The 14,124-nt window shown below is 46.0% G+C and overlaps 1 protein-coding gene across 1 annotated transcript in view; it reads left to right on the forward strand.

Annotated features, from left to right (window-relative positions):
- TLN2 (talin 2) overlaps positions 1-14,124 on the forward strand; it is a 179,278-nt gene that overhangs the window by 39,178 nt on the left and 125,976 nt on the right. The window contains exons 12-18 of the mRNA XM_040968654.1: positions 1,153-1,333; positions 2,186-2,299; positions 4,444-4,552; positions 5,803-6,011; positions 6,601-6,699; positions 10,929-11,096; positions 12,049-12,343. Of these exons, the coding sequence (XP_040824588.1) occupies positions 1,153-1,333; positions 2,186-2,299; positions 4,444-4,552; positions 5,803-6,011; positions 6,601-6,699; positions 10,929-11,096; positions 12,049-12,343 (1,175 nt within the window). The remainder of the gene's footprint in view (positions 1-1,152; positions 1,334-2,185; positions 2,300-4,443; positions 4,553-5,802; positions 6,012-6,600; positions 6,700-10,928; positions 11,097-12,048; positions 12,344-14,124) is intronic.

The following is a 14,124-nucleotide window of genomic DNA, read 5'->3' on the forward strand; positions in this document are numbered from 1 at the left end:
ACTGTGCTGTACTTTCCATAGGAGCAGCTCAGTGAGCATTAGTTCCAAGTACTAGAACTCTGATCTGCCAGAGACCCATATAACCCAGCCGTCAGTAGCATCCCTACAGAGTGTTATCAAGGCAAGCAGAAAGAATGGTCCAAGGTGGTCCCTATTGCTAGACCCTGAGCAATGCTGCTGATTTCTCAATGGAGCCCCCAGACCTACCCTCCCTAGTGTCAACCCCTCTACGGATTTTAGCATTTCTCTGCTGGTACCACTTTTTTGGGCTCTAGGATGGCTGCCCAGCCTTGCCCTGATCTGTGATAGTTTGAAGGCTTGGAAACTGAAGCCCTTGCCCCTTCCCACCAAAGATCCCTTCCCACCAGCACAACCTCTCCAGCATCTCCTTTGTGCCTTGTCTACCTCACTTCTGATGCTGTCCCACCCTGAATCTTCCCCACTTCACAGTTATTTGCATTTAGTATTCAGTCCATGAAATATCAAGCAGTGAAAGAATTACATTTTTTTGGTTAGACACCCCTAAGAGTCTTTCTAGCATTTAGTTAGAGTCATCTGGAAAAGGTGCCAAAATCAGTCATGTGGTCAGAACTCCAAATGTAATGCAACATCCTCCTTGTTCGAGGCACCTGGCCTGGTCCAAAGAAGGAGAGCTAAGCTCTGGGGGTTTTGTTTCAGTTCATTTCCCCATGTCTCCCTTAAAGCTCAGGTTAAATGTGCTGTGTCTCCAATGTCTGGACTAGAACCTCGTGTGAGGTATAGATGCTCGTTGAATGAATGTTCTTTTAGATAGACATTAGCAAGTAAAAGACCCATATAGCCTGAGCCTTCCTTTAAGCCAAGGCCATCATTATTGTAAGAATTTCTGCTGCTTTTTCTTTTCTCTCTCTCTCTCTCTTTTTTTTTAGAACTAATTACATCATGTCATGAACCTATTAAATAGAGTATTTAAGAGTAATGAATTGCACTAGTGATCATAAAAGGATTCATCTTGCAGCTCTCCTGCTGAGCATTCTGTGCTAGTTCCTCAGTGCCAGTGCTCTGTGTCCTGCTTGGTGTGAAGCAATGAACCCACGTGACATCTGTAACTTCACCCCAGTTTGCTCTATGTGGGTGCCCACCTTGCAGTAACCAGGCCACCTTTCTCCACAGGTCCACCATCCTGCAGCAGCAGTTTAACCGGACTGGGAAGGCAGAGCATGGCTCAGTGGCGCTGCCAGCTGTGATGCGCTCAGGCTCCAGTGGGCCTGAGACTTTCAACGTTGGCAGCATGCCCTCGCCACAGCAGCAAGTCATGGTCGGGCAGATGCACCGGGGCCACATGCCACCACTGGTGAGGCTTCTGGCTCTTGGGATTCATGTGCTAGTGTACTGCCCGGGTGTGCCAGTGTATTATACTAGCACGCTGACAGCTTGTTTGGGAGCTCTCAGGATCTCTTGCCTGGATGCTGTACTATTCAGACTTGCAATCTTTTTTCATTGTGCAATCACAGCCTGTTCCAGATCACAGGAATCCTCTATGGCAAAGAGCATGGAACACCTCTCAATGCACCCTGTGTTGGAGGGCCTGAGCCCTGCTCCCCTGCCTTTGCAACCTCAAGCTTGCCTGGCCCAGACCCCCCTCTGGAAGTCTGAGAAATAGACCAGCAGTCCTGACTCTTCAGCCATACAGTCATGGACTGCTGGTGTGTCCCGTCCAATTCCCCTCACTGCCTTGGGAATCCTATACTCTCAAGCAAGAGTGTTTGGAATGCTCAAAACTCCCTGTCTGTTGGTTTGGGTGGGATCTTTACATGTTTAGCAGAAGCATTCCCACTAATACCCACATACTCCTGGACATCAAATCTTTTGTCCTTAATGCTCAAGAACCAGATAGTTCCAGTACTCCGTCTGAACTCCCATCCCCTCTAAATAGACCCTTTTGAGCCTCCCTGGCAGCTTAATTAGGCTGTGCACGCTTGTCTGATTAGAACGCCACTCGCAATCACCTTCCTATTGCATACTATTAATACAATGCCATGTCTATTTCTGGCCCCTGAGTTGAAATGGGAGGTGGTATGGGTGCCCTTTGAGCTCAGTGCTGGGCTGCTGTGTCTCAAGCTCAGGGCTGAATTGGGCTGTGCCATGTGCAGAGGGCCAGGGTTGTCCTGGGAGAGTGCACGTAACCTGTGTTCCACCTTTGCAGACTTCAGCACAGCAGGCCCTGATGGGCACCATCAACACAAGCATGCATGCTGTCCAGCAGGCTCAGGATGACCTTGGTGAGCTCGACTCACTGCCACCTCTAGGCCAGGATATGGTAAGTCCCACTGAACAGTTTTCATTGCATGCCTCCACCCCAGGCAGAAAATAGAGTTGGGCACTCAGTCTGCACTCAACTAAGTGGATCCCTAACTCAAACAAGCTGTTGAGTGCTTCCTGCTGGTTTTGCCTCCAGGAAGATACCCGCAAGAATGCTTGCTGCCATGGGCCATGTCTCTTGGGGGTTGGCAACTTGGACTGTATAGAATCTTAGGTTGTGGGGTCCAGTTCCAGCTCTGTTGTTACTGCCTGTGTGAACCCAGGCACCTTTCCCTCTTGAAGCCTCTGCTTTGTCATCCATCACTTAGAGGTGTCATATTCTAATCATGGGTGGCATTTTTACCATAGCACCTGCATTGACTGAACAAGTCAACAAGTATGAGCTGTTATTTTATTATCATCAGTGGTTCTTTAACTTTAGCATGCATCAGAGTTCCCTGCAGGACCTGTTAAGCACAAACTGCTGGGTGCTGTCCCCATTCTTTCTGACTCAGTGGATCTGGGTTGAGATCTGAGGCTGTGCATTTGTAAGGAAACGCCAGGAGAGGCTGGAGCTGCCTGACTGGCATCTGACCTTTGAGAACTGCTGAATTAGTGCTGTTATACTCTCCCATGGGGCAGGAGAAGTGGCCCAGAGACCTTTTTGTAGTTCGTGCCACCTGAAATTGTCTAGTACCTCACCGCTCCAAACTGTGGTCCCTGAGCCAGCAGCACAGGCAGGGCCTTAGATCCTGGGAATGGCTGCAGAACCACAGCCTTACCCAGACAGCTGAGCAAGCCCACAGTGTAGCTGAGTCCCAGCTCCTTTGTGTAGGAACCACTGGCTAATGCTGTCATTCTCATCCTTTTTATGTACACCAGACTCCTTTGAGAAGCTTTACAAAGCCAGAGACCCTGGCTTGGACCAAGAAATGGGAGGGGACATCTATTTTGTCCTCCCCAGGAAATTCTGATGGACAGGCAGGGTTGCAAACCACTGCTCTAGGACTGAGAGGTCCCATCAGAGGAGCCAGAATTGCAATATCCCATTTGTGTTCATCTGCTGCAGCCAGCTCAACCATCCTCCAGATAGATCCCCCCAGACTCTGTTTATTTCATGCTTTGGGGTACCAAAGTTGCTGGTATCCCCAGTGCTGTTGCTCTCAGGTCCCTGAAATCATTCAATACTGAGCTTTTAGAGAACTTCACAGTGAAAATCTATTATGGGCATACTCCCATAATGAACCCATGAGACTATTTCAAAATATTTGGGTTTCACACACCTGCTTTACCAATTTTCAAAGAACTAGAATGCTATAAGCTATTCCTAGTACCATGCACGTGCTGGATTTAGATCTTTGTTGAAGGATATTTGGAGAAACAGCACCCCAGCATTGGGTCATCATCATTAGTGTAAGTGGTCTCTGAGTATCTACCTCCTGCAGGGCCAGAAAGCAGAGGATTGGTTATTTATAGGTTCAAAGAAACAAACTGTGGGAGCTGGAAAGATTTTTTTTTTTAAAAAAAAAAATAATGGAATTCCAAGAAGGACCTGGATAGAATGTATCTAAGCTCATATCAGCTGCTAGTGGCGGAGCCCAATCCAGAATGTGAGGCCTGGGCCATCACTCATTCCTGCCAGAAAAGGTGCCACATGTATATGAACAAGGTGCTTCTTCATGTTGAGGGTGATTCTTGTTGAAAACAAGAGACATTCCCTGCATGGATGAGAATCCCTGTGAACTGAAGCACCCCAATTCTAACCCAGCCCCCTGAAACACAAGGTGAAAATTTAACAGTAACTGGTGGTGTTAATTTGCAGTATGGTTATGATGGGGCATAGACCCCCCTCCATTGTCATTCTTTTCCAGTTGAGCTTACTAAATAAAACTCTTGACAGTTTTTCTACCTGTCATCTTAAAAGCTGAAAATAGTGGTAACTAGGATAAGACCCAGGGAGATTTTTGAATACCCTGCACTTTTTCTGATTAATGAGCCAGAGACCTGTTAAGGATATTGTTTTGGATGGTTCAGGGGCACCTGAAGTGCCGGCTCTGTGAGAGGAGCACAGCTCATATGCTGCTGATGGTTTGTGGTACGACATCTCTGGACTCCCAGGGAATTCCGAGCTGTGGTGTATCATGCTCATGTCTGGCTTTGCAGGCATCAAGGGTATGGGTTCAGAACAAAGTCGATGAATCCAAACATGAAATCCATTCTCAAGTCGATGCTATCACAGCTGGAACGGCTTCAGTTGTTAACCTCACGGCTGGTAAGTCCCTGAGGATTTGTGGTATATTGTGGCTGGGGATGGGGGTTTGATTGAAACAACAGATTTTTCCTATTATGAGAGAATATATTTTTAGATACTCAGAGTGCTTCAGGCATTTTCTCCCCATGACCCAGGAGACATATAAGTAGTATCACATTCATTTTCATTTTTATCATGCATCATCAGTATTTGTGGTGGCAGGCATTTGGCCTAGCAGCTAAAATGCCCACATCTTATATCGGAGTACCTTGGGTTCAGTTTCTGGCCCTGGGTTGCAATTTCAGCTTCCTTCCAAGGCAGACCTTGGCATGTGGCATATGATGACTCAAGTAATTGGGTGCCTGCTACCTACCTAGGAGACCTGGATTGAGTTTCCAGGTTGTAGCTTTGGCCCAGCTTCAGCCATATTGAGAGTCAATCAGTGGTGGGCGTCTATCTTTGTCTCCTTCAAATGAAAACATGTTAAAATTAAAACTATTAAAAAAAAAAAAAAACAACCACAGACATAGTTGTTCTCAGTATCCGCCTAGTAAGGATCCTGGGAGCTTCTGGTCTGACCATGGTTGTGAATAAACAGGATGGTCTCCTGGGCCTCATCCAGCAGTGCCAGCTTCTGGCATGGCATGACTTTTCAGCTGGCTCTTTCGAGTTAGAGCCAGGAGCTCAGCTAGCCCCTGCTCACAGGGTTCTCTCGAAAAGGGCCAAAGATGTTGAGGCTTCCTTTGGAATTTGAATCATCATGTGAACCCTGCAGGGCAGGTGAAGGGATTTTTTGTTTGTTTATTTGTTGAATTTGAGAAACTGAGCTCTTATCTGCTGGCTTATGCCCCAAATTTTCACAGTGGTCCCCAGCTGGCACCAAAGCCTGGTGCTGGAAATTCAGTCTAGGTATCCTCAATTTGGTGCGTGAATCTGATTACTCAAGCAGTCCCTGCTGAAACTGTGTCAATAGGAGACTGGAGTTGGGAGCTGGGATCAGAAATCCAACCTAGGTTCTCTGACGGGGACCTGTGGCGGATATCTTAACTGCTGTCTTAACCACTGGGCCCAGCACCCAGGAAGGATGGACAGAAACAAACAGAGCAGTCCCCATCCCTGTGCTCCTGCACAGCTTTGGGTCTGAGTCCTGCCCAAAGCTGGGGGATGAGTCCAGGCCACAGTGAGGCTATGCAAATTCTCATTAGGACCACTCCATCCTCACCCCTCCTGGCCCCTCCTCCTTTGGTGGTGATGATCCTTCTCTGCCCCAGGTGACCCCGCTGACACTGACTACACAGCTGTGGGATGTGCTATCACCACAATTTCTTCCAACCTTACGGAAATGTCCAAGGGCGTGAAGCTGCTGGCAGCCCTCATGGATGACGAAGTGGGCAGCGGTGAGGACTTGATGCGAGCAGCCAGGACCCTTGCTGGGGCTGTGTCAGACTTGCTAAAAGCTGTGCAACCAACTTCTGGAGAGGTGAGCTCTGGGGGCCAGCCCAGATTCAGGCTCAGAGGAGACAGGTGCAATCCTTTGGGGTCCACAGAGTGGTCTTGACTTCCTGAGCTTTTTTCTTCCATCTTCATCACCCTATAGTTGAAGTTGGAGTTTGTCAAACTGAATACAAAGTTATTGTTTAATCTTTGGGATTTGTTGAGCTCTTAGTGTAAAGGGGGCATGCCTTTGGGGTTCATTGAATGTGAAGGGGCCAAAGGGACAAGTTTAGATGGAAACCTAAGAACTAAAGCCATGTGGCAGATGCACACTTAAGGAGCATATGTGTTTGCATTGCAGTTTCCATAGAGTTTATCTCACCTTGACTAGCTGAATGAGGCTTCTTAATGGGACATCTTAGTCCTTTTACTTGTTGCTGGTTTATGAGATGGGGTGTTTCCTTGCTCCAATTTCACTGGAGCTTTGGGTATGTGTCTCCTCCCTGGTGGCAGCCCGGAGTTCTCATTTCCTGCAGGAGAAGCTAGCCATAGGGAGCTCTTTTTCCCGTCATGTCTCATGGCACTATGAGGACAACACGCTGTCTTTCCAACCAAGGTGTGTGCTCTGTTTCTAGCCCCGGCAGACAGTGTTGACCGCAGCTGGCAGCATCGGACAAGCCAGCGGGGACCTCCTGAGACAGATTGGAGAGAATGAGACTGACGAGCGATTCCAGGTAAGGTATTCAAAGCCCCATGATCATGGAAAGCAATCCAAGTGAAGGTTGAGACTTCAGTTAGAAAAGTAATGGAAAACACACCAAGTCTTCCTTGAACTATCTTGGGTAAGGTTAAGGTGGGTGTTCCTGGGGGCAGTGGGAGGATATTTTTCTGGGAATTTCTGAAAAATTGCATTTTTAAGGGCAGCTTCATTTCACTTTCATCTGGCACCATCCTTGTAAAAGCCCTTATTTAGCACTTCTGAGGGTGTGTCTGTATATCAAACATTCTCTTCACATAAATGTAGATAACATTGTGATGTTAAGTTGTGATAATGTCCATATCACCCAAATTCTGCAGTTATCCATCCTTGGCCAGTTTTATTTTACCTGTATAGAAGCAAGTTATCTATTTATTAATTTTTTTTTTCAAAGGAAGAGTTACACAGAGAGCTTCCATCTTCTAGTTTACTTCTCAAGCAGTCTAGAACTTTCTCCGGGACTCTGAAGTTCTTGGGCCATCTGCCTCTACTTTCGTAGGTGCATTAATAGAGAGCTGGATCAGAGTTGGAGCAGCCAAGACTCAAACTGGCACCCATATGGGATGTTGGTGTCACAGGATACAGTGATACCCCACACCGTAGTGCTGCCCCTAGGGGCAGTTTTTAACAGCATCACATGTAAGACTGGAAGTGTGTGTACTTCGTACTCTCAGACACATACACATAAGCACACACACACACACAGCACAGGCCTTGCTTTGTATTCAGAGGGGATTCTCGGCTCTGAGTCACATCCAAAACCACAAGTGCACTGGGGCCGCCTTTCTCTGTGGCTTTCATTTTCATCTCTGGGACTTGTGCTGTTTGAGCTCTGCCAAGCAGCTGTGGCTGCTGTTCACAGCTGGCTTGATGCACTGCCAGCTTCATTAGGCCACGACTCAGACGCTATCTCAGCTTGTCTGCCTCTGTTCTCGGCCCCCAGGGATAGGTGCAGGGGCTGGATTGGGCTGGCCACAGCCAATATGAGCTTAACTTGCATCTCATGTCCTTGTGTGATGATGCTTTTGCTCCTCCTTTGAAGTCTGTGATTGTGCAAGTAATTTTGTCAAGGCATCCTGTGTCACGTAATGGTGGTGGTTCTGACCCAGGTCTCTGCTGCCACCTCTATTGGCAGGAATTTCACCAGCCTTGACCTTTTAAAACATTCTTACAAATTACTAATTTTTATGTGACCTCTAAACAGTTAAATATCTGTGTAGGGGGATAAAAGAGAACTTTTTAAAGAACCCAGTCCGCCTGTACACGGATTTCACAAATTTTGCACCAAAATAAATTTATCTTTTAATACAGTCTTCCATGAGATTTTGAATTGCCAACAAATGTTTGTGTGACTTTTACTGTGCATTTGGCTGTTTCACTCTGGACCTAAGACTTCATCATTCATGTCCTACAGTGCACTAAGGCATTGAATCCATCCATATTCATGTCTTCATCCAGCAGTGAGTTCCTGGAAGCCATTCCTACACTGAGATGGCCAGTGCTAATTTCCTTTGAACAGAATTACCTGTAGAATGTGTGAATGCTTGCATAACCCACTTGCCCCAAGCTACTGTGTCCCCATCCTGACTCTCCTCCAGTTTGCCAAACTGCCCTTGCCTTTGCCTTCAAATTTTTATATTGAGCCAAGTAATTCTTCATAGACTTATAACCTGCTAGTCCATTGGAGATTCAGCTGCTGGTTTATAAGGCTTCCTGATCTTAAGGTGGTCTACTAATTGTCTTTGAAACATAATGCTTTACTACTTCCTTCTAAGAGTTGAATACCAAGTTGCATCTGTCCCTTAAGAGATGTTACAGGTTTGTTTTGGGGGGGCTGTGTAAATACTGCTTCCTTCCAAGTGTTAAGGACAAAGTTAGGTCCTTAAGAGATGTTCTGGCTTCGTTCTTAAAAGGAGTGTTTTTGAGAGCATCCTCTGCTTCCTGGTGTGTGTTTCTATTCTGTCTGCCAGGGGACGAATGTTCTGAGTGGTAGTTCTGTGGAGTCCCACCTATCAGCAAAAAGCCTGACACAAAAGTTTCTGTCTGGGTTGGGCCTCTGGGACCAGGGCAGTGCAGTGATCTGCCAACATGCAGTCATGGGTCACCCTGGCTTCCTGCTGCTGGATCTCTTGCTGTATTTTTCTAAATCTTGCAGGTCCTAGCTCAGAGCTTTCCTTGAGTTCTCCGTGTACCAAATGTTCCCAGAATTAGCAAGATTGGTTTTATGCAGGCTACATAATACAGGTCTTGTTGGAAAGGTCCGCAAAGGCCTTGACAGCCACCTTGTCAGCTGGAGTATCACATTTTTGTTTTTGTTGGTTTAAATGTAGATTGGGGGGATGAAATAATTGAAAATTTCTTTGAATGATATCAACAAGGCCCTTTAGAACAATGATGATTCTGTATAACCAAACCCCAGTCCCTCTGAAAAGATGGATTTATAACAAGTGAAGGAAAATCTTTTTGGCCATGACATTCAAGCTATGTTTGCACTTGGCATTGAGATGAGGGTCTCAAGCCTGTAGCTCTGCAGCCTGTAATGGGAGCAATCCCTAAAACCATGTGACAGATGAAGGCATTATCCAGTGTTGGTACCACAGATTTTATCTTTACTGTTGATCAGACCATCCACAGATCCAAAAACGATCAGATTGAACTGTTCCCTAAAGACTTAGTTCTTGCCTTTTTTTTTTTTTAAAGATTTGTTTATTTTTATTGGAAAATCAGATATACAGAGAGGAGGAGAGACAGAGAAGGAGATCTTCAGTCTGATGATTCATTCCCCAGGTGAAACTGAGCTGACCTGAAGCCAGGAACCAGGAGCTTCTTCTGGGTCTCCCACATGAGTGCAGGGTCTCAAGACTTTGGGCTGTCCTCAACTGCTTTTCCAGACCACAAGCGGGGAGCTGATGGGAAGTGGGGCTGCTGGAATTAGAACCGGCGACCCATATGGGATACCGGTGCGTGCAAGGCAAGGACTCTAGCCACTAGGCTAGCACACCAGACCCAGTTCTTGTCCTTCTTAAAATCAGCTTACATATTGGATTCTTGGACTTTTGATCTGCCTGGATTGCATGTTCTGTTAGCTCTGTTAAATCATACCAGCTGAATACTTTCTAGTATGTCTTCTCATAAGCTTTAGCCTCCTGAAGACTCTGGTGGTGCCCTTTGCCTAATAGGAATCCAAAGTGCTTTTTACTACCTGATGAATGAATAAAAACTGGTGACCATGCTTCCTCTGGAGGAAAAGCCTGGACCTATTTTGTTTTTAAAATAAAGATGACTCCAATGTTTGGGAAGACATTTTCAAATCAAATCAGCCTGTTTTAATAGGGAAAGTAAAAGCAAATTTAAATGCACAGAGGTGAATCTTCAGGTCAGACAGACGGAAGACAGTTCAGGTTCGCTAAATCAAAGTGTGCTGCTTTCTGCAAACATCATGCCATTTCAGAGAGGTGGAGTGGACACTGATCTTTGAAGACACTGAGCTCTATGATCAGGTAGTCTTGTAGCTGGTTTGTTTATGTAGGATTCCTTTCCACTCTGCATAATAAGTTAACTCCTATCCAGAAAGCTCAGATGAATTTAGCTCCAGAACATCCTGTGGTTGTTGAGCTGTAGGTGCTGGGGCTAGCTCTCTGTGCACGTCCAATATTGCCCTCTGGAGGCGGAGATGCAATTGGATTTCTGAGGATAACGTACATCCTTCTGCAAAGGAGAAATTCTTAAGATAAATATGTGAATCATAGTGGAGCATGTTCACTTGGAGGCCATGAATTGCAGCCTTGCCACAACATGTGGTGTTTGCAGCATCTGGATGTGTTTTTTACTTCTTTCCGTTCCTGGCATCCAGCACACACTCTGGAGACCTGGTCAAGACTCTGTGTTGGATCAGTGCATGAATGTGAATTAGTGGTTGCAATAAAAACCCTTCCCTCAAATAGCCTGGTTTAGATTTCAATCTATGCTGCTTAATAGATACATAAGAGACTATATCATTAAGATGCAAGTCGCCTGCCTTAATTATCTCTAAGGAGAAGTTGACATTTCACAAAATAAATGAAAAGAATTACTCCACAGTGCCAAAGGAAAAAGATCAAAAGAAATTGTAATAAAACGTTTAGGTGGATGATACATTTTCATATTCAGAATGTGAAGGATTATTGGAAAAAAGAAAGTAAATATTCTTTGATTCCCTTCACTTAGGATGTTTTGATGAGCTTGGCCAAGGCCGTGGCCAATGCTGCCGCCATGTTGGTGCTAAAGGCTAAGAATGTTGCCCAGGTGGCCGAAGATACTGTCCTGCAGAACAGGGTGATCGCTGCTGCCACTCAGTGTGCCCTGTCCACCTCCCAGCTTGTGGCATGTGCCAAGGTAAGCCAGATGACTCCCCTTCCCTCTGCCAGCTGCCACATGCTCTCATCTGCCTGTCATTTGGCAGAAGCAAGAACAGCATTGCAGAAACAGTCTGAGACATACAGCCTGCTTCCGGTGTTATCTGTGAGGTGACATGGTAGGATTTTAGTGGAAGCTAATTCTACTTTTATCATTGTTCCTTGTTCAAGTCCTCGGGCAGTTGGCACTTTTCTCGAATCCATTTCTACATGTAAATTGCTCTGCCTGCCATTCAAACTTCTTGGTGTGTCTCATTTATACTGGTATCAAAATTCTTGCCAATGGTGGGCTCAGAAATTATCTGTGGGCTATACAGGGCCCTTTTTACACTGCACAGTGTCTGATGGAGGATAGGACTTACTGACAGGTACACACCCTCTATGTGTCCTGCATCACCTCCTGTGGTCTCCCACCTCCTGTATATCACACTATTATCCCTATTATCACACTATTATCCCTAAAGAGGGAACCTGGGGCCCTGAGATGCTGGTAAGTAGTTTAAAGTCATCAAAGCACCAAATGGCAGAACTGGTGTTGTCACTCAGGTCTTTATAACTATAGATACCCTTTCCACTCCACCATACGTGAATCCTCAATGAAGACAAAAGTTAAGTTGGAGGATGTGCACATGTGGACTTGATGGGATTCCAGGTTGCATATCACTGGCTGTATCACTGGTAAATAATAGAGCAGTCAGAAGTCAATATCCTGCTTCCTGAGTGGTGAAAATCTCAGCGGGACAGCTGACATCATACAATCAAAGTGGGCTGGTGCTGTAGGGACACTTCAGTCATGGACTACTTGGGTCCCTGCCAAGGGACTGAAGCCCAGAGTGTGAGATTACTAGAGGGATGGAATGGGGAGCTGCTGGGCACATGGCAGGGGCTGAGGTGCTGTGCAGCACCCAATCCCCACTTCTGTCTCTCTGCAGGTGGTGAGCCCTACCATCAGCTCCCCTGTGTGCCAGGAACAGTTGATCGAGGCAGGGAAGCTCGTGGACCGTTCGGTGGAAAACTGCGTCCGCGCCTGCCAGGCTGCCACGGCTGACAGCGAGCTGCTGAAACAGGTCAGCGCAGCAGCCAGTGTGGTCAGCCAGGCCCTGCACGACCTCCTGCAGCATGTGCGGCAGTTTGCCAGCCGTGGTGAGCCCATCGGCCGCTACGACCAGGCCACTGACACTATCATGTGTGTCACTGAGAGCATCTTCAGTTCCATGGGTGATGCTGGTAAGGCACTGGGTGTGGGCACGCAGGGTTGGGACTGAAGGTTCTTGATGCCTAGGTGTAGGTGTTCCAAGGCTGCCAGGATTGCTGACTGCAGCACGTGTGCATTAGCCTCCACCAGGGACATCCTCCCTGACAATCACAAACATGGTCATGCTGAATGGCTTCTGCATAGTTCTCAGTGGGTTTTCATTACAGTTGAAATGCCTGGCATATCCCTCCTATTCTAGTAGTACATGTGTCAGATGAGGGATGACAGAATCACAGCTGCCATGGGAAGATGCAGGAGCAAGGCTTGAGGGATGTTTACTCATGGTTCTTCTAGGAGAAACACCTCACACTACGTGGAGTCACAGGGATGGTGCCAGAGTACTCAGGAAGCAATAGGCTCAGGGGACACCCTAGATCATGGCCTGTCTTGAGTTTTCTGGGTAAACAGTCTTGGATTGATGAATTGAAATGTTTTGTTAGTTACACAGGTGGTCACTCACAAAATTACAGGATGGGGGAGTCTTGGCTCTTGGGGTGTCTGGGTCAGAGAGAGGTAGAGGGCTGTAGGCCAGGTATTTGTTTTGCATGTCAAAGGCGTACTCCTGATTGGGCCCGTTGTCTGTCTGTGGGTTGGCTAACCCTGGAGGATCATGTCTCCCTAGCACAACGGATTGTTAAGGTATAGGAACATCACCAGTCAAAGTAAACTTAAAAACAAAGTGTAGCTTTTCAGCCTGTTATTTGGAAAGTCAGTCAACCTGCCCAGCATTGTGCTGCTGTGCTGTCCCCCAGAACTGACCACTTACCACTGACCAGGAAATGTTAACCTGCCTAGGGCTGTGTGTGAGGGATTCCGATACCTTTTGGCTTTTTATAGAATTGTCTTACAAGGCACATTAATGCAAACTTTTTAAAAGCAGGTTTTTTTTTAAGCTTTGTTCATTTGAAAGAGTTATAGAAAGATGGGAATGACAGATCTTCTATCCCTGATTCACTCCTCAAATGGCCATGATGGCCAGGGCTGGCCCAGACCATAACCAGGAATGAAGAGCTTCATTCTGGTCTCCCATGTGGATGTCAGAGTCCCAAATGCTTGGGCCATCTTCCACTGCTTTGCTGGGAGCATTAACATGGAACTGGATTGGAAGTGGAGTAGCTGGAACTCCAACCAATGAGCTCCAGCCTGTTATACTACAATGCCAACCCCTCTCTTAATATTTTATAACATTTCTGACCTCATGAGTCTCTGAGATGTTTTTCATCTGCACTTATATGGAAATCTGTTTAATGACAGCATACTATTCTACTTTTGGAAGCATCATAATTTACTTAGCTAGTTACTTGAAAAGGACATTTAGGTGATCTGCAAGTTATTTACTGTGTGTTTTGCATTTGCACAAAAAAAGATGATACCAGAATAGGCAATCTTGTAAAAATATCTTTGTTCACTTTTTGAAATCAGTGTGTAAATTCCTTTCAGTGAAATTGCTGGTCAGATAGATACATGCATTTTGTATTTCAAACATTTTTATGGAATCTCCAGAACAGATGCAGAGTTTTCACTTCTGAAAGGTCTGTTTTCCTACTTCCTCCCCAGCACACAACAATGGTGAATAATGAGTTTTTTGTTAAATAAAATTGCCTCATACCCTTCGGTATCCTTCTTAGGTGATTTGATTTAGGAAGGTATGATTGATCTGCATATTATGATTTTTTATTTATTTTTTTAAGTAAGCTTTTATCCTGGAAAAATGTATACTTACAAAGAAGCTGCAGAGGGGAACACCAAGTAT

This window comes from Ochotona curzoniae, unplaced genomic scaffold, assembly GCF_017591425.1.
Source record: "Ochotona curzoniae isolate NIBS_2020 unplaced genomic scaffold, NIBS_Ocur_1.0 scaffold_4701, whole genome shotgun sequence".
NCBI lineage: Eukaryota > Metazoa > Chordata > Mammalia > Lagomorpha > Ochotonidae > Ochotona > Ochotona curzoniae.